General features: G+C 39.3%; 1 protein-coding gene across 8 annotated transcripts in view; it reads right to left on the minus strand.

Annotated features, from left to right (window-relative positions):
• The window catches only part of CDC42BPA (CDC42 binding protein kinase alpha), a 175,361-nt gene that overhangs the window by 114,181 nt on the left and 41,817 nt on the right, over nt 1-19,363 (minus strand). For all 8 annotated transcript variants that reach the window (XM_061350508.1, XM_061350509.1, XM_061350510.1 and 5 more), the window contains exon 3: nt 3,439-3,530. In XM_061350508.1, coding sequence (XP_061206492.1) covers nt 3,439-3,530 — 92 coding nt within the window. The remainder of the gene's footprint in view (nt 1-3,438; nt 3,531-19,363) is intronic.

The following is a 19,363-nucleotide window of genomic DNA, read 5'->3' on the forward strand; positions in this document are numbered from 1 at the left end:
TGAAGACTCTTATATAAAATCTGAAATAAGTTAAATGTATGCATGCAGTGGGAAGAGGCATCTCATTAATCTGACAAAAAGGAATCATTCTCAGACCAGCAGCAAGTAGGGTTAAGGGGAAAAGGAAAACTAGGCACAATGATCTCTTACAGTTTAAGCAATAACTAGTTTCAACTACTCTGTGTCTACATCAAACTTGTAAAAACAAAAAGGGAAAGATTTCTTGACTATGCAAATTGGAAGAAACTGAGTATTATAAAATCAAAATAAGAACAAGTCTGAGGCTGTGCCAAAGAAAACTTGCAGCAACTTTGTAGTCTACACAACTTCAGAATTATGTTGATTCAGGAGGCAAAAATGACTCCTCCCAGTAACCTAACGCAACCTCAGTCTCATTTATAGTTGGCTGGAAAGAAAATACATTCTTCCAGATTTCTTAATCTCTCTCAGTAAACCAACTGCAGTTTACTGAATCATACACATATTTTGCAATTTTATATTAATATAGCTTTTGGTGGCTTAAGTACCAGGAAAATTTGGTGGCCTTCTTTATAACATTGCTTGGATATTTACTGGTTATTTTAAGGGAAAATTAGTAATTGAATAGACAATTTGTTTTCTTAGACAAACGTCGATGAGAAAATGAACATGAGCCGGCAGTGTGCGCTTGCAGCCCAGAAAGTCAACCGTATCCTGGGTTGCATCAAAAGGAGTGTGACCAGCAGGTCGAAGGAGGTGAACATGCCCCTCTACTCTGCTCTCGTGAGACCTCACATGGAGTATTGTGTGCAGTTCTGGTGTCCTCAGCATAAAAAGGACATGGAACTATTGGAACAAGTCCAGAGGAGGGCCATTAGGATGATCAGGAGACTGGAGCACCTCCCATATGAACACAGGCTGAGAAAGTTGGGGCTGTTTAGCCTGGAGAAGAGAAGGCTGCATGGAGACCTCATAGCAGCCTTCCAGTATCTGAAGAGGGCCTACAGGGATGCTGGGGAGGGACTCTTCATTAGGGACTGTAGTGATAGGACAAGGGGTAACGGGTTAAAACTTAAACAGGGGAAATTTAGATTGGATATAAGGAAGAAATTCTTTCCTGTAAGGGTGGTGAGGCACTGGAATGGGTTGCCCAGGGAGGTTGTGAATGCTCCATCCCTGGAAGCATTCAAGACCAGGTTGGATGAAGCCTTGGGTGGTACGGTTTAGTGTGAGGTGTCCCTGCCCATGGCGGGGGGTTTGGAACTTGATATTAAGGTCCTTTCCAACCCTAACTATTCTATGATTCTATGACCTGAAAGTTGCCAGGGATGCTGGAGAGGGACTCTTCATCAGGGACTGCAGCATTAGGACAAGGGGCAATGGATTCCAACTAGAACAGGGGAAGTTCAGACTGGATATAAAGAAGTTCTTCACTGTGAGGGTGGTGAGGCACTGGAACAGGCTGCCCAAAGAAGTGGCAAATGCTCCATCCCTGGCAGTGGTCAAGGTCAGGCCGGACAGAGCCTTGGATGACATGGTCTAGTGTGAGGTGTCCCTGCCCACAGCAGGGGGATTGGAACTGGATGATCTTCAGGTCCTTTCCAACCCAAACCATTCTATGATTCTATGATTCTTTAAGCTAGTAAGAAAATTTAACGTATATCCTTGCAAATATTTGTAAGTCCTACTTTAAGAACATACAAACCCAAACATCTTCAACTACAAACTTCAATTTTCCCCTTACTGAAGATTTTGACAGCTGAGTCACGCTATCTTTCTCAGATAAGGAATCAGAGACACTCTTCCTAAAAGAGGATAACTAATCAATTGCACAGACTGCCCCCAGAAGAGAATGGTGAAAGTTATCCTCTCACTGTTCATGGGATGATTCACCACAGAGAAGCTTCCTGAGAAAGAACTACAGGGTTTTTGTGGTTTAGCTCCTGTGGAGTTTGATGCTGATTTAGCAGACAAAAATGACTTCTCTTTAAAACACAATATACGGCAGGTTTCACCCATGATTCTTCTCACAAAAAAAGCACCCACATCAGCAACTTTTCCTACACCTTACACAATCTGTACGTGGACTCGGCTGCAACAGTGATGGCAGCACAGAGAAAATGTTAAGCAGAAATGTTTACATCAAAATGGAGAATGTGACATTCTTTGTGGCAGGGGTTTAGACTAAAGACATGGGTAACTTCAGCCTTCAGTTTCCTTTATAAAGAAGCATTACTCCAGATGGAGCAAAACCAAACAAAAGTGCTAAGGTGGCTAAATAAATACTGCTTTTTTAATGTTAATTGCCCAAGGATAATATCTGCATATGACATACACTACAGTAAAAATTCCTGTTCCTTAACATACTACCTACGGAAGTCTGCTCTTCCATAACCACAGACTAATAAAGACTAATTTTCACACATGATGGAAATATTTAAGTGAACATAAAACCAACTGTCACATTCCACAGAGCCTCCAGAAATGCTGTCATACAAAAGAGAACTGGAAAAAAATAAATACAAAACCCCAAAAAAACAACAAACTATTTTCAGTTGCAAAAGCAATTAAGATATCACTCAGAAAATATTTTTTGTCCTTTGGATTTCAGTCCACACATATTTTTCAGGCAGTACAGAGAACCTTCTGCAGAAGCTTTATGCACTATCCCCATCTGTAGTATATTTGACTAGCAAAAATTAAGGCACTGTTACACATTAGGCTGCTCTTTCTACACACACACTGTCCTGCATGAAAAACAAAGCACATGCACCTAACAAAATTAAGAAGGGGCAGAAAGCTAATGTTTATTTATTCCAGTTTCCTCAGCCTCTCTAATGTGGCATGCCTGGTATAAAGCCTGGTGATGAAAAGCCTTCTTTGATGACTTCAAATAAGAGACTGCTTAATCAGAAGCAGCAAATAAAATGTATAGTTAGATAGCAGTAGATGAAAACTGACAAAGAAACTAACAGGAAAACTACAGGAAAGACATTCAAAGATTCACTAAAAACAGAAAACGAAGTGATAGGAGTGAAGAGGTTTCTCAGTGTTCTTAGAACATCGGTATCAATATTCGGCTGTTCAAGTTGCTGAAAACTACTTTTAGACTATTTTGTTATTAGGATGATTAAAAATGGCTAAATCTTTATACCGTCACTAACTCCCTGGCCTGCTGACTGGAAAGAATTGCAGACAAGCAAATGATTTATCATCAGACAGTTGAATCCATAGGAACTTGCCTTCTCTCAAAATGTAAGACTTAAAAAGAGCTGTCAAAGAATGTATAAATGAAAATGTACTTGCATCAAACATGAAGTGGGCCTACAATATCCATTATGGCTAAATAATGTAAAAACCTGTGCATCAATCTACTGCTATTAACTGTCTCTCCTCAGTGCTGCAGATGTGCAAGAAGATTGTTCCAATCCTTCCTTCCACCTCCCTCAACATACATACCTCCCCAAAGGCTCCTCGACCGATCACCTTTAGGATTTCAAAATCTTCTTTATGGAGTCGCATCTGTTTCACTTTAGATGTAAAAGGTTTGGCTGAAACAAAGGAAAATATAAATCATTCAAAAAGAACAAAACAAAAACAACCCCAGCACACCAGAAATGAAACACCACCAAGGTAACAGCAACTTAAAATAGATGTAATAAAAGCCCTGAAAACAGACCATTTTGCTTATTCACCTATATTCCATAATGTAATATAATGAATTTTAAAGCTAGAAATAATGAGAAGTAAGAACTAAGCCAAAAGTACTGTGAGAAAAAGCTTATGTAATAAGCCTTCTTTTGCTTCTTTTAAATTAAAAGGCTGGGGGGCAGGGGGACAAAGAGTCAAGCTGTAGATTTCTTTAGTCTTTTAGGCTGTTAACTATGGTTGCAAAAGCAAAGCATGCCATAATGAAGAGCTCAGTCTGGACAGTATTCTTTTATCTGCCAGAAAGCAAAACAATATTGTATTCCATGAAAAATTAAAATGCTGACAAGTGATAACTGGAAGGGCAATACTGGCCTAGACGATATAGCATGAAGTATTTTTGGAGATGACTTCTTCAGGCTAAGGGACACTCAGCACAGCTCCAGTAATGTTAGCGGTGCACTGGATGAAAACCTTTAGAAAGTATCTCAGAGGTTCCAAAGTTTGAGCTTATTCAATTTTTCTAACATCCCCCAGATGCCAGGAATCAATTCTCTACCAGAAGTTACATTTGCTATAATTACAGGAACATCAGCTCATGGTTAAAAAAAACAGGGTTTAGCAACAAAGAGTAAAGATGCAGCCATACAATACTGAGATTTTCCCTGCAGTAATATTTTTACTTTAAATTTGTACTAGTTTTATTCAAAAGATTTAATTATACAATAATGTTACTTTCAAAATGTAATTTCAACAGAAGTGTATTACTCAAGTTCAGAAATTCCTCAAACTCCCAATTTATGTTTTATACCTTAAAAAAAAAAATGTCTTGAAATCAGAAAAAGTAAGCAACAACACAATGTACAGCCTTACAGGGACAGCCTTAGCTGTACTGTACCAAGTGACTTAATACAAATATTAATGCTACTGGACAAATTAGAGCAAGCCATTAAAGCCTTTTAACTTGGAAAAACAACTGATTGAAAACAAACTTGTAGTTCTCAACTTCAACATTTTTTGACCGTTATAGGCCTGGCTAGATTACAAGGCAAAATACCTTGTTAACAAGCACCAGCATAGCTGTTTAAACCACAAAACTCTCCCTCACTTTATATTGTAAGGAAAGGCCTGTCATTCTTTAATTATTACATTTTGAAATTTTCCAGGGTTCCCATAGGGACACTGGAAAAATAAACACCATTAGAAGTACTTCAGTAAAATACAGCTGACAAAAATAGGTTTGGATGAGGTTTGTGGTGTCGTAAACTCATCTTTAATTTTTGTTATCACCTCTAGCAACAGAGATGTCAACATATAGCCAAGCAGTTTGATGAAGAAAGACAAGAAAGAAAAATAAGAAAGTAAAAAGAAATTGCCCTAGGAATGTGCTCCAAATAGCTTGCTCCATAAAAGGTCAATCTGCTTTATCATCAGCGTTGTTTGTCTGCTGTGCAAACATCTGCCGTTCTTGTGGCAACAGTAATCTTAAGTACAGAAAACTTGGCCTGGCCAAGGGTCTTGGAAGGCAGATCTTCAGACAGCCACTTCATACAGCCAGCTTTCCAGACTATGAGGTTAACAGGCAGACTTTTTGCAACTACTTTGGCAATGTCATATGAGCTGTTATTAAGACAACAAACCGTAAGGTCAAGGAACAGTTTTCAAAATGCGATGTGCTCAAAAGGGGTCCCTGTAATGCAGCTCTACTAAAACACACCAGTACACAGCCTTTCCCTGCTCACATCCACATCCCCCTTGAACAGCATCATATGAAGTTAACAGAAAACACCACCCTCTGTTTCAAGAAGAAGCTGTAGTTTCCTTGACTGTTGATACCAGAGTGACACACTGCAGCTTGTCAGGCACTTCCTTTGGTACTTCAACTACACAAGCACACAGAAGGATACTGATTTTTTTCCACACAGACACCTCTCTACAAGGTTACTAGTAATGCGTGATGGAGATCAGAGACCAACAGTTGGCTGTGCCAAATCTAATTCTTCCTCCTCCTAAGCAGAGGGCGAGTGTGGGCAGCATATCCTGCAGGTCCTCCTGGACTTTTAACTCAACAGGAACCAAAGTTCACCATATAAAGTTTTCAAATTTACCAGTGTGTTCTAAGGCCACAGTCTCACAAGTCATACATAGAGTCTACAGAGAAGGTTACTCTGAAAAATATTCTATGTAGCTACCAATCACCGTGGAGGGGACAGATATATTGGAATAATCTCACCAGGGAAGCAATGGATTCCACAACAGTGGGCACATTTAAGATTCAATTGGACAGGTCCCGGGACATCTAGTCTCGGGTCACGCTTTGCCTAAAAAAGTTGGACCAGATGATCCTTGAGGTCCCTTCCAATCACGCTACTCTATGATTCTGTAATAAGACTTCACTTATAAAAGCTGTTCTACAAAAACACCAGCCACCCACCTGTCCAATACCTCTAATCTCAACCTACATGGTAAAACACAGCCACCACCCTCTTGGCAAGATTCACTGCACTTATTCAATTACACAGGGCAAGAAATCCCTATCTCCCAATTCACCCTCAGGGGTAATCCATGTGCAAAAGTAGTAAACTAAGCTGTTTTTCCAAACAAGCTGAACCTGTCATGACTATTCCTTCAAGTCTCTATCAATCATTCCCCATGTTTTATGTTCTAGCTAGTAATTCCATTTATGCTTATAATACATTTAAACAATTAAAAAACAAAACAGTAAAAGGAGAATTATACAAGTGTCTGAAATTTACATTTGTTTCCATTTAAAATCTGACTAGAACTTCAACTGAAGTAACATGTCAAACACAGAAAGGAAGCGGGACTGCAGCTGCTAAACTAGGCACAGAGAGGAGCACACATTCCATTCCCAGCCTCGCAAAGGAGGACTTTATTACAACTGCCCAGCAGAAGAGAGGCAAAACAACAGGTTCTGCAGTCGTGACACTGAGCTTCAACAGTTTGTTTATCATACTTTGGGAGAGGAAGCAGTTACCAGCATTACTTACAGCACATTTAATACCAAGGGGTTTAATTTTAAAACTCTTGGAGATAAAAGTCCGTCACCTGAAGAGCTGACTCAGAGAGGACAACAACATGGTTGATAACCCAATGCAGTTTAGTGCTGAGATTATACACGTGATACCAAACCAAATCAAAACAATAAAACAGCAGCATTGGCTGCTTTATTTGTAAAGTTAGTCTCATGCTCCTGCTCTGGCTCTCCCCCTCCAGCTCCCAGTTTCTGTCTGCAGAGCCCGGGCAGGGCTAGCCCTGACATTCAGATTTCTCAGGGCTAACCTTCTGGCTGAGGGCAGGGGAGCTAGTGGTGAGCTTCTTACTTTCTTCTCCCTCACCTCCTATAGTGCACTTTGGCTCTACAGCAGAGCATTGCAGCAAACCAGAGCTGCTGTAAGAATGGCCTGAAATTCAATCCAAGTGAGATGAAGCTCATGTTTACAGTTTAAAGAAAGTGATGCAGACCTGCAGCAGCTACTGAAAATGGGTCCTAACAACTGACTTATACGGAAAACAAAACATACCAGGACAGTATTTAGGAAGTCTCAGTCCCTCACTGATGCTATAGTTGCTTTATGGATAAACAGGCTCAGATGGAAGACCAGATCACCAACTGGCAGGTCACTTCCCAAAGAAATTCTAAAACCTGATCCAGGTATTGTAGAGCAAACCCAGCCTTGTGCCCGCTGCATTGTTCAGCATAGAATCCCATATCAAGCCAAAGATAAAGAAATTAAAAGCTGTATCCACCAGAACTGGCAACAGCAATTGTGAAAGTTCATAATGAAGGAAACAGATTGGAAAAGAAAACAACCAGCCCAGGAAGCCAACTGCTGCCATTTCGAGACTAAAACCCCTTTCCTTCACTAGTTAAAAGTAATTATATAAATACATACAGCGCTTTCCCATGCACTTAACCTAAGAGACTGCCACTTCATGGAACATCAGAAGGCTTCCTAATGCTCTCCTTGAAAACAGTATTTTTTTAAAAGAAAACAAAGCAAAATAATCCATCTATAGCTTTGTTCTTGAAAGGCACTCTCCAGTTTTGAAATTTCTGCTAAGTTCCTGGAAGGAATTTAACAAGTGTGGTTATTTTACAGGCTCAGTCCAACCCCAAAGTATTTCTTTTCCACGGGCTTCTATCAGTGTCGATCCTAAAATGTGTAAATAGCATGTAAGTAAAGATAAACCATAATGGGAGCTTTCAGAAAGGATGTGTGAAAGAACACTCCTCCCAAAATAAACAGTGTTTCTCAAAACAAAGGAGAAATCAATGACAAACAGCAAGGCAGAGCAGCTTAATGCCTCATTTAATTGAGATAGAAAAGGAATCTCTTCCCTCCACCCACCTAAGGTTGGCTTAACAGCCCAGCTTTGTTGCAGATTCTGCCAACTCTCTGGAGGAAACCAGGGGCAAAACACTGTAGTCAACTGGGATAGCAGCTGAACCACAGAACACTAGTTCAGGCAATGTAAAAAATATAAGCCACAAATACCATTCTCAGTTTCAACAGTTAAGATTCAGTTTTTGCTCCCTCAGAACAGTTCTAACGTGTTCTTCCTGATGAATAGTTAACTGCCAACATCTGTAAATACAACTTAAGAATCTGGCATTTTCCAAGAATGAGAAGCATGTCCACAAATTCCTGTACTATGGTATGGACACAGTATTTTGGATCTTACTCATCTTGGATAAAAGAAAATGTAATCTATCCTCATCTAGGTCAAGTGGAGACCATCCAGACATCTTTAGCTATAGCTCCCACAAAAGATCCTTCAACAGACACTTTAAAATCAGAGAGAAATAAAAGATCTTTCCCCAAACATACAGGAGTAGTTCTCGTTTTCCTTCCCTGGACTCAGATGAAAAATAAGCCCTGCATTCATGAAACACCCACTGCAGATCTGGGCAACACTTCCATATTACAAGACATGGCCATTAGTTTTTATATTACCATTCTTTCTTGTCACAAGAATTTCAGTAAACCACCCTCCACTTAAATATTATTATAGCAGCAGCAAAGTGAAATATTAAACTTTCATTCAGCCTGCTGTGCATTGGAGTTCTGATGCAGTTTTTGTAGCACGGTCAGTAAAATCTTTACGATAGAGGATTCCTGTTTCACCTAGTAAAGAGGGTGGAAATGCTCTGGGAGGAAATCGGGAGCACACAGTTTTGTGGTATTTCAATACATTAAAGGCTAACAAAGGAAAAGGGGAAAGGTGGTCTTTGCTTATAAAGCAGAATGCTCCTCAGACTCCATCCCTCATGCTGTCAAAGAGCTGGAGACAAGTAAATTAAAATTACACTTCTGACAGTCAGGTTTAAACTTCAAATTCCTCACTATTTGACATGTAACTCAATATGCTGGTATCTGACTGCCAAAAAATGCTGGGCATTTAAGCTGTAAATAAAATCAGTCAGACCTGTGTTTAGAATTACTAAATGTTCTGAAAAATCAAAATAGACCACAAATCAAAAATTAATACTTTAAGTAAAATTTAGTCCCTTAATGCATTACTTATTGTTAGGCAAAGCAGAGATATCACCTAATCTGACGAGGCTGTTGAAAAATACTTTCTTACTCTTTGCGAAAGATTACATGTTGACAAATATCAGAAAAATTGAGTATTATGCAATAAACAAAAAAATGTGCAACCACACAGCAGACTTCAAGAAGTGAGAAGCTAAAGAAAGAGAAAATGAATGACTGCATATCAAGTAACAGCCCTCCATGCTAAAGAATAGGTATTTTGTAACCACAATGGCAACCTATGTGTTCTCTCAAGGTAGTGGTGGAGGCATCGTAATTTCTGTCATTTCCTTTTTTCTGCATTTATGGTTTGGCATCCTTAAGGAACTCTCTTAGTATATATTTTATTTATAATTCAAATAATCCTCCTTAAAAAATAAAAATGAATCCATTCTAGAAATTTTGCTGCACATTGTAGTAACAGAGATGTGCTTTACTAGAAGAAAGCACTTCTCTGGTTCATGGAACACAGGCATCCAGTACATGATCCCCACTGACCAAAGGGTCAGTGCTGCAGTTTGTCACTCCCTACAGGGATCAGCACTAACGAAGCCCCCTGCCCAGTTTTCCAGGTATGTCCCAGTGCTTTAGGAGTCTCATGTTCTGTTTCTGAAGCTAGATAAAGAAGAATTTTAAGGGATACTCAAGCATTTGGGTAATACTGAAGCCTGACTTACACTCCCTTCTGTTGCCTCTCACAAATACATGATCCAGTTTCACCTCTTTGCTGCCGTGACTCCTCATCCCAATGCTTTCCCTGTCAACTATTCAGTCCTGATCTCTCCCACAAGACCTGTCACCCAGTATCACTCTGTCCTGTCCCCCCAGTTTTGCCACTACACCCCATCCTTTCTGCTCAAAGCCTCCTCAGTGCTCTCCACATCTCCACCTCACCTGATTCTTGTATCCACCTGCTCATGGCCCCCATCCCATTTCCCTACCAGTCACAAAAGCCACCACCTGAGAGAAATTCTGCTAGGTCTCCATTTCTTTCTTTTCCTTTCAAACTGTAATCTGCTCTGCTGGAGTCACTCTTCTCAAGTCCCAGTTTTGGTGATGATGACCTGCCACCATCTTTTCTCAAATTCCCCGATGCATTCCTTTTCTCCCTTTACCACCACTACTCTGGATCGCCTTTTCTTCTCATTAACTTATGACTAACAAACCAGGACTTGAGCTACACAACACCAGCCTGCCTTCCTTCTACTTCAGGATCTTAATTAAAAGGAAAGACTTCTTACAGTCATCTATATAAAGCAAAAATACCAAGGTCAGACATTTGATTTTTTTGCTGATAGGGAGAGTTTCATTAGATCTTAGTGAGCAACGAACATTATTCGTTTTCAGTTCTGAGGGGAAAAAAAAAAAAAAAGCTGTAAAAGCTCTGTAGAACTGAAGCACTTTTAAAGCTCTAAATCTTGTGAGAAGGGGTGTGATCAGACTCTATGAACACTCTTCCTCTTAGAACTTGTCAAAATGCACACCTGTCATGTCTCACACAGCACATGAATCACTTGAATTCTGTTCTCACTCCTCCATCATGTTGCATTTGCCCCTAAATTCACTGCATATCACTGCAGACACTTCCCAGCAAGGGCCTCAGAGTAGAAGGCTGGTGATGAAGCCAAGCTCTAACAGCAGGCAAGTTCTTCAGGATGTCGCAGGCAAGTGCCCATGATATAAACTAACACATCATGTAACAATATACCTTGTTTCCTCTTTAAAAGCAAGGCATAAACTTAGTCATAAGCACTCATATACAGTGGGTTTCACAGCCACTTGTTCGTATTTGCATTGCAAAACATCTCAAAAGCCCCAGTGGGGTCTGGAGAACGCTGGGTAGTGAATATTGCGCAGATGCACACAATTACACTGCAAAATTTGCCTTTAAGGACAGCATCTGAAACAAAAGATGTTATATTAAGTCCTACACTCATGATCTAATCCTGACATTAAACTGAAGCACAATCATTAAAATCAAGTGAAAAGCTCAGAAACATTAATTACTTTGACAAAACATATGTCAAACAAAAGCTACTAAGAACTTACTATCATGAGGAGGAATCTGGCCTAGGTTAAAAATATACATGTTTTCCAGCCATGTTTTTCTTTAGAAGTAACCACTCATTGTCTTTAGATGTATTTTTAGAAAAGCATTTGTGATGTAAATAACTAAGAAGTAACTTCTGAACACTGCCTGCATTAGCTTTACACTGTCTAATATATCCTATGGATTACTCTGAAATTAGTAAAGAACATAGATGGCATTGTACTTCATTAATATAACCCAGGAAAATGTTGCTTCCAAGTGTTACAGCACTCTAAGTGCAACAGAGCAAAGATACAAGGCCAGGTTAGACAGAACTTTGGGCAACAAGGTTTAGAGTGAGGCGTCCCTGACCATGGCAGGGGGTTGCAACTAGGTGATCTTAAGGTCCTTTCCAACCCAAACCATTCTATCACTCTACTGCAGCCTTTACGGCTTCTTTTTACTCCAATTTCAAGTTCCCAACCATAAAGAAGGAAAAAAAAAAAAAGCCTTCCTATATCCACAGAAATTTTTCCACTCCACACCTATTTGACTCCATTTTAATGCCATCACCCTTTATTACTTCTGCTCTAAGAACTGCAAACTACTCAATTTGCATGCTCCTTGTATTCAAGCTGGGTGATGCAATCAACATGTTCAGTGCTGTCTGGTTCTATGCACTGACACAATAACAAAACAGCAATTACAAAAAAATGAGTTGTTAGGTCATGTTTGAAGAACTCCTCTTAGTTTTGGTGCATTTTAGGAAATTACGACTTCAACATTAGTCCTTTTATTAAACTAGCAGGACTCAAAGTTCTTCAAAGATCCTCAAACTTCAGCACTCTGAAAGAGTTACCTTAAAATGAACATAATTAAAATTTAAAAATAATTAATCATTTGACAGTTCAGTGCCATTAGAATGTAAATTGCCTGTAATAAACTTGATTTGACCCACTTGAGAATAAAGGCCACATTATAGTGCTCAAGTACCTAGCTGTGCACCAGATCCGGCACTCTATTTCTCAACTACCATCATCTTCATTTTCTTCCTGATTAAGTGATCACTGTAAGATAATGCTGATTAAGATATTTTTATTTTGACCACATTTCACCTCCCGGCAATTTTAATCATTCAATCTTCAGTGCAGTCGCATCATTAAAATCTATCGCTACTTCAAAAGAGATCAACGATTCCCATTAATATAAATCAAACTTGCAGCAGAATCTTGATTTTGAAGATGACAAATATATTTTCCAATGCCTTCAAACTGGCACCACAGCCCTTTCTGCTTTGATCCACATCTCCTCCGTATTATTAAGGATACGGTAAAGAGTAATTCCAGAACCCAGATCCATGATGGATCAAATTCCTTATGGAACCAATGAAAAACTTCTTTTTTTTTTTTTTTTTTGTTCAGTTTCTCTGCTCAGTTTTTAGGCCCCCTTACGCTTATATTAGCTACACATAAAAAGGTTCTCAATTATAGTGATAGGACAATGGATAATGGGTTCAAACTTAAACAGGGAAGTCCAGGCTGGACATAAGGAAGAAGTTCTTTACTGTGAGGATGGTGAGGTACTGGCACAGGTTGCCCAAAGAAGTAGTAAAAGCCCCATCCCTGGCAGTGTTCAAAGCGAGATTGGACAGAGTCTTGGGTGACATGGTCTAGCATGAGGGGGTTGGAATTAGATGACCTTAAGGTCCTTTCCAACCCAAACCATTCTATGATTCTATAATTGTTTCAAATTAAGCTTTCAGAGTTCCTAATGTATCAAGCGAAGGGATTCACTAAGAAGTATATCTGAACTGACCATAGTGCTACTGAGCACACTTATTTCAGTATCCCCATTGATGCTGAATCAGAAATGAGTGGCCTCAAAACCATGAACTCTTACATGCATGGATTTGCAGGGCTGAGCTTGAAGTAAGAGTTGTCTCTGAAGCTTACTCCCACTGGTAACAGTTCTATTACTGAATGACAGTTGTGATAGGCTACATAGCTTAAAGCATTTGCTTATTGCTACATTGCTAAACAGCAATTTTTCTAAGGCAATACAATCATTTTACAACAAGATACCATTATTTGGTTTTATCAGCTTAAGATAAGAGGAGGGAAGTGAAATTAACATTCTTCCTGTAAATGAAGGATTAAGTGTTTCAGTTCCAAACTAAAAACTAATCAAAGAAAAGAATTACTATTAAAGTGTTCTTCATCTTCAAATTCCAGACATTTTTCTCAAAGTTCTGTACTTTTTCCCCAACAGGAGAGTGGTCTCACATGCACCCAATGCATCGGAGAAAAAATGTTTCCCAAGTTGTGATACTAAACACATGAAATGGTCACCAAGTTCTCAAAATTCTTTGAATGCTTTTACCCAAGTTTTATCTCCAAGCTTTGTTTACTAGAAACTTGAAAGGAAAATTCATGGCAAGACACAGCACAATGAAGTCTGAGATAAATAATGGGATAATAAGGAAGTTGGACACATTTCCAGAAGACTTCAGAACACAAATTCATACAAACACAGCTGTTTGCAGGAGACAGAACTCAGTTACCTCAATGAAGCACTTCAGAATTGAGTAACATACGCTAAGTTGCTGTTTCTAATCTTTAAATATTATCAGTCTAGATATTTACAAATGTTTGAATGGAAATTGCACTCTAATAGAACAACAGATTCCAGTTAAAGGTAATACAGCATATTGAAAATATAAGTGTTAAGTCCTAAGCAAATGAATGCTAGGAATTCATTACTTTTCACTCTGGAATGAGTTTCTAAAAGTTTTTTTCTATGAAAAAGTACGTTTACAGAGGCAAATTCATAGCTCACTTTACCAAATGTCACCTTGTTCCACAGACCACAAAAGAACAAATTAAGTAGCTCAGAGTAAAACACAAATGTTTCTTTTCAGTATGGACAATGCATGTTCCACATTATATGACTAAACCCATTTTTGTTGTTAGTTCATCATCTTCCCCTGATCAGCAAAAATGCCCAGTTCAAACACCTGGTCATAAAACCTCTTCTTCCTCCAGATGCTAGACCATGTCCTTGAGCAACATATTAAACTGGAGCAACAACAGTGTGAAAGATGGTCAAAACTTTCTGCAAACCACATCCTAGAAATTCTTAACACTTACCCATAAGGAAATAGTACCAAAATACTACTACTAAAAATGATTAGTCATTAGTCATAATGAAACATCAAATGTTGGAATGAGTTCTATCTGAACGTGTGGGTCATGAGTGCACCCCTCCATGCAATCGCCAAACAAAGCTTGTTACTTTTAAAACATTCTTGACAAATGGGTCAAATCCTTGGCCAAACCTTGATTAGTCCCATAACAACACACTGCACTCCCTAATTATTATGGAAAACAGGTGAACTGTAACATTTCTCCTCCCATACTGTGAACATTGTTTTGCTCTGATCTCAAATCCTTAGGAAAGTGTGGCAACTCCTGCCCTCATTAACACCTATTTTTAGATCCTTACTCTGCATTTACTCAAAATTTGCCACAGAAATAGTCCTATTAGTTTTAGCTTGGCTTCACAGCATTGCTTAACAACAACTGAATTTGCTGCTTTTCTCCAGTTATACAGTAGCAAATAAAAGTGATTACTAAAACTATATGTAATATTCTTAGGCCTATATTATGCAAGCATAAGGGAAAATTCAGCATTTGTATGCCACATATGCAAGAACTCAAAATGCATTTCCCCCAACAACTCAGATTCACAGAATCATAGAATAGTTAGGGTTGGAAAGGACCTTAAGATCATAAACTTCCAACCCCCCTGCTATGGGCAGGGACACCTCTCACTAAACCATGTCACCCAAGGCTCTGCCCAACCTGGCCTTGAACACTGCCAGGGATGGAGCATTCACAACCTCCCTGGGCAACCCATTCCAGTGCCTCACCACACTCACAGGAAAGAATTTCTTCCTTATATCCAATCTAAATTTCCCCAGTTTAAGTTTTAACCCATTACCCCTTATCCTATCACTACAGTCCCTAATGAAGAGTCCCTCCCCAGCATCCCTACAGGTTTCCCTTCAGATGTTGGAAGGCTGCTATGAGGTCTCCACGCAGCCTTCTCTTCTCCAGGCTGAACAGCCCCAACTTTCTCAGCCTATCTTCATACAGGAAGTGCTCCAGTCCCCTGATCATCCTCATGGCCCTCCTCTGGACTTGTTCCAACAGTTCCATGTCCTTTTTATGTTGAGGACACCAGAACTGCACACGGTACTCCATGTGAGGTCTCACAGGAGCAGAGTAGAGGGGCAGGATCACCTCCTTTGACCTGCTGGTCATGCTACTTTTGATGCAACCCAGGATACAGTCAGCTTTCTGGGCTGCGAGCACACACTGCCAGCTCATCCACAGCTCATACCTTTTAATACCTATCTCTTCCTTGCCAACTTTCTACTCTAGATTGATACTTCTTTCCACCTAAATCTTTCTCTATTTACCATAAAAATATAATAGTCATCTGATTATTTAAACAATCTCGGTTTATCTCAAAGTACATTCATAAAACTTCAGCACAATAAGAACCACACACCTGGAAAACCTGAATTCAGTCCCAATATAGTAACTACTGTGAGCAACATTAGCAATAGTCAGAGGAAATAGGCTGCTTATCTAACTGCCTCAATGGAAAAGTCTCTTGCATACAATAAGGTATTCTGGGACTACTTTCTTGTTATTTTGTTGAATAATGATGGCCCGTAAATTAACAATTTTACATACAGCAGCCAGCGGAAGGCTGCTGTTTACAATAGCTATTGTGTACATTTTCTACAGCTAGTCCATAAAACGCAAAACACCAGAGGAGCAGAATATAGCCTTCAATGATTTATAACAGAGGTGATATTCAGAAACATTTGATTTTAATCTTCTCAGTCAGACCTGGATTTATTTTTAAATCAGTGATTTCGATGAAGCATCATCACCACCACCAAAACCCTTTACAGATACAAACACTTGAATTCCTCTCAGGAGAGTGACACAGAAATGAAAGCAGCAGCACTCCTGCAGTCACAGCGCGTGTCTGCATCCAGGTGTCCTCTTCAACAACTACCCATCACCTGCCTGGAACCAGACAGATGTGAGCAGATGATGCTTCACAGACAATTCACTTTTTGCATGCTCCACAAAAGCAGGTGAGTGGCAGGAGAGAAACTTGAGCTCACGCAACCTACAACAGCATCCCCCCATTTCTTTGAGTAAACTCCCTGGGAACCAGACGGAGTGGCAGGAGCAGACATCTTCCCATACAGGTGCTGTAATTGCAAAAAACCCTTTAACTCAAGGAATCCAATCAACTACAAGTTACCACTAACAGAAGCCCAGCTTTATTAGTCATTTCTGCTCATCAAATTACTTCTGTGGGGTTGCTCTGTTTTGTGGGTTTAGGTTTTCTTTTTTAAATCAGGAGTCTGCATCCAGACTTCCAGCATAACCAGTATACAACTGCTTGAGAACCGATTACTCCCTCCAGCTCTTTTAGCAAACAGGTATTTTATTAGAAGAAGAATGAACAGCCAGAAAGTTTGCATAAAGTTTGAGCAAACTCCAAGGGTAACAACTTCTCTGCTTTACTACTTCTTTTGATACACAAATATGAAAAGATGACTAATAGGAAAGTGAGATTTCACTTTATGAAGCTGAGAAACTTTTCTCTAGGAACCAGACATCCACAGGATACTTCTCCTAGGAAAATAATTTAACACACATTAATTTAGGAAATGACTGCAATGGGCTTTCAAGATGTCTTAGGCACAAATGCTCAGGAGAATGCACTTCTATTGGAATCAACAGAATACCTGTGACTATGTAACTGTCATCCCTGATGCGAACTGCCAGCTTCAGACAAGACAGAATTTGGGTTGTGAAATTCATTTGCATATACAAGGGTTCATTATAAAAGGAATTTAAAGAAATGACACTTCAGAGAATGAGAATTTTGTGTTCACTCATGAATTAGAGACATGTCCAAGTCCATAAAAAGAGAGTAATAAGTATATAACATCCTCAATTTCCTGACCCTCATTTTGTTTGTATTTCATTGCAATTTTTACCTCTTTACAGAGGTATGAACATACAGAGGTATGAACAAAACTTTAATGTTGGGAAACCCCTCGATACATAAATTTTAAATCATGAACTACTCAGTACTATTCCAAGTGTTTCTAGCTTAGTGCAACTGTTAATTTAAAATCAAGTACTACTGCCTGTAAGAATGGGAAGTACATTCATTTTAACCCAGCATTAGTACTTCATGTAATTCATGCTCAAAGATGGCAGCACCAATGTTAATGGCAGTCAAGTACACAAACTGCATCAACTTTTCACCCATATTATGTTAAGTAATAAATGGATGCCTTTATCTTAAAATCCTTCTGAGTCTCAAGAATAATTCAACCTCAACTTAAGAAACAGTGACTGTCAGTAACCTAGGCTGCTAGTCATCAAAACAGACAATACTCACTTTAGCTTTTCTTTGCTCTTCCCAGTTGGCAGCATAGCTTGCCTGGGTTCCATCTGTTAAGCAAAAACCCACTCACGCTGCAGTTATTGCCCCCATTTACATTTAGTTTAGTACATTTTAGAACAACTGTGCATTTAGCATTTGAGAGTTACTGGACTGACATGTAGCAGCTGTCTGGAATAAGGGCAGGGCAGGTTTCCCCACAATGTCCTAACCAAGGTGCCTTATCTGAGTAACATTTCTACAGATAAAGGCATTTCAACCTTTCTGACTCAACTGAATCACAAATATCTTTTCTGATAGTGACACAAAGATTAAATAAACAAGACAATACATTAGACACACTTCAATCAGCAATGAAATTTACTCCCAAGGACTTGAGGAAGTAGACAAAGTCATTTCTAACTCATTAGAGATTCTGTTCAAGAGCACATAAGAGCATGAACTCAGCTCCTGAAAACATCCATACTACAGCTTATAAGCACAATGGCAAAATGCAAACTTTGCATGAGTGCCACTGCAGGCAATCAACATGTTACTGAAATTAGCAGTTTGAATCACTAAGTGATGAAAAAATACACACTCTAGCTAACAACCTATATATTTCCAATCATATACTGTGAAGAAAAGACGGTGAGCTGAAATGAGCTTACAGGTGGCTGAATTCCAGTAAGCAAACAGGCTGCTGCACTCAAAAGTAAGTAACAGTGATAATGAAGTTACACTACAGATAGTGAAGGAGTTGTAACAACCAAGGCTACTCCTCATCTATCATTTTCCAACACTGCCATGAGAAAAGAGGGAATAGCCCTGGCATATAGGGACTATATAGGGGCATATACTGGTACTAGGGAATATATTAGCAATACAAGCAGAAAGTCCTTCTGTGCAGTTTTACAACTGCTCGTCTTCAGCAGGTCACATCACTGTGTTTCCATCCACAGTGGGAAGTACACCTCACCTGCTGCAGAGCTACAGGAAAGATGAACCCAGATAAAAATCTCAGATTTTATGTTGGGTTTGTTGTTGTTTGGTTTGGCTTTTTTTTTTTTTTAGTGTAAGTTTTAAGTGTAAGTTTGAAATAGTGGGTAAAAGGTAACAAAATTAACAAAACAGGATGCTAAAACAGGATCACAAGATTACAGAGCTCTCAAGTTTTCAAATTCATTCTGAAGGGAGCAGAGAATGGATGTTCAAAAAAAGCTTTTTCCTTGTAATGAAACATGCCACATTTCTTCTGGACATCACACTTCAATGTCAACGCTATTGACTTCCATCTGCTAATGGAGGACCTAGTACACCTGAAATGCTGCAAGTGATTGTAGTGGCCAGGAGGTACAGTATTAGTGAGGAACATAGATGACATGCTGAAAGTAGACACAACAGAGTACTATAATGCCACTGTGCCTAAAAGTCAAAACAAAACTCTACAATATGTAAGTGCAACAATGTCCACAGTGAGAGGGAGGTGGGGAGCAAAAGAACAGCTGAGGCCCCTGTGCTACATACACCTTTTAGAAGAAAACAGACAAATAACTCAAGACCCCATCCTTTTGGCTGGAAAAGAGCAACAGACATTCCAAATTCTGAACGACTGAATAACTGCAAACAATCTTACTCTAAAAGAATGATTTTCAGTACCTACTCT

Source organism: Neopsephotus bourkii, unplaced genomic scaffold (genome assembly GCF_033783945.1).
Source record: "Neopsephotus bourkii isolate Nb327-2 ecotype Australia unplaced genomic scaffold, CSIRO-AGI_Nbou_v1 NB_518, whole genome shotgun sequence".
Classification (NCBI taxonomy): domain Eukaryota; kingdom Metazoa; phylum Chordata; class Aves; order Psittaciformes; family Psittacidae; genus Neopsephotus; species Neopsephotus bourkii.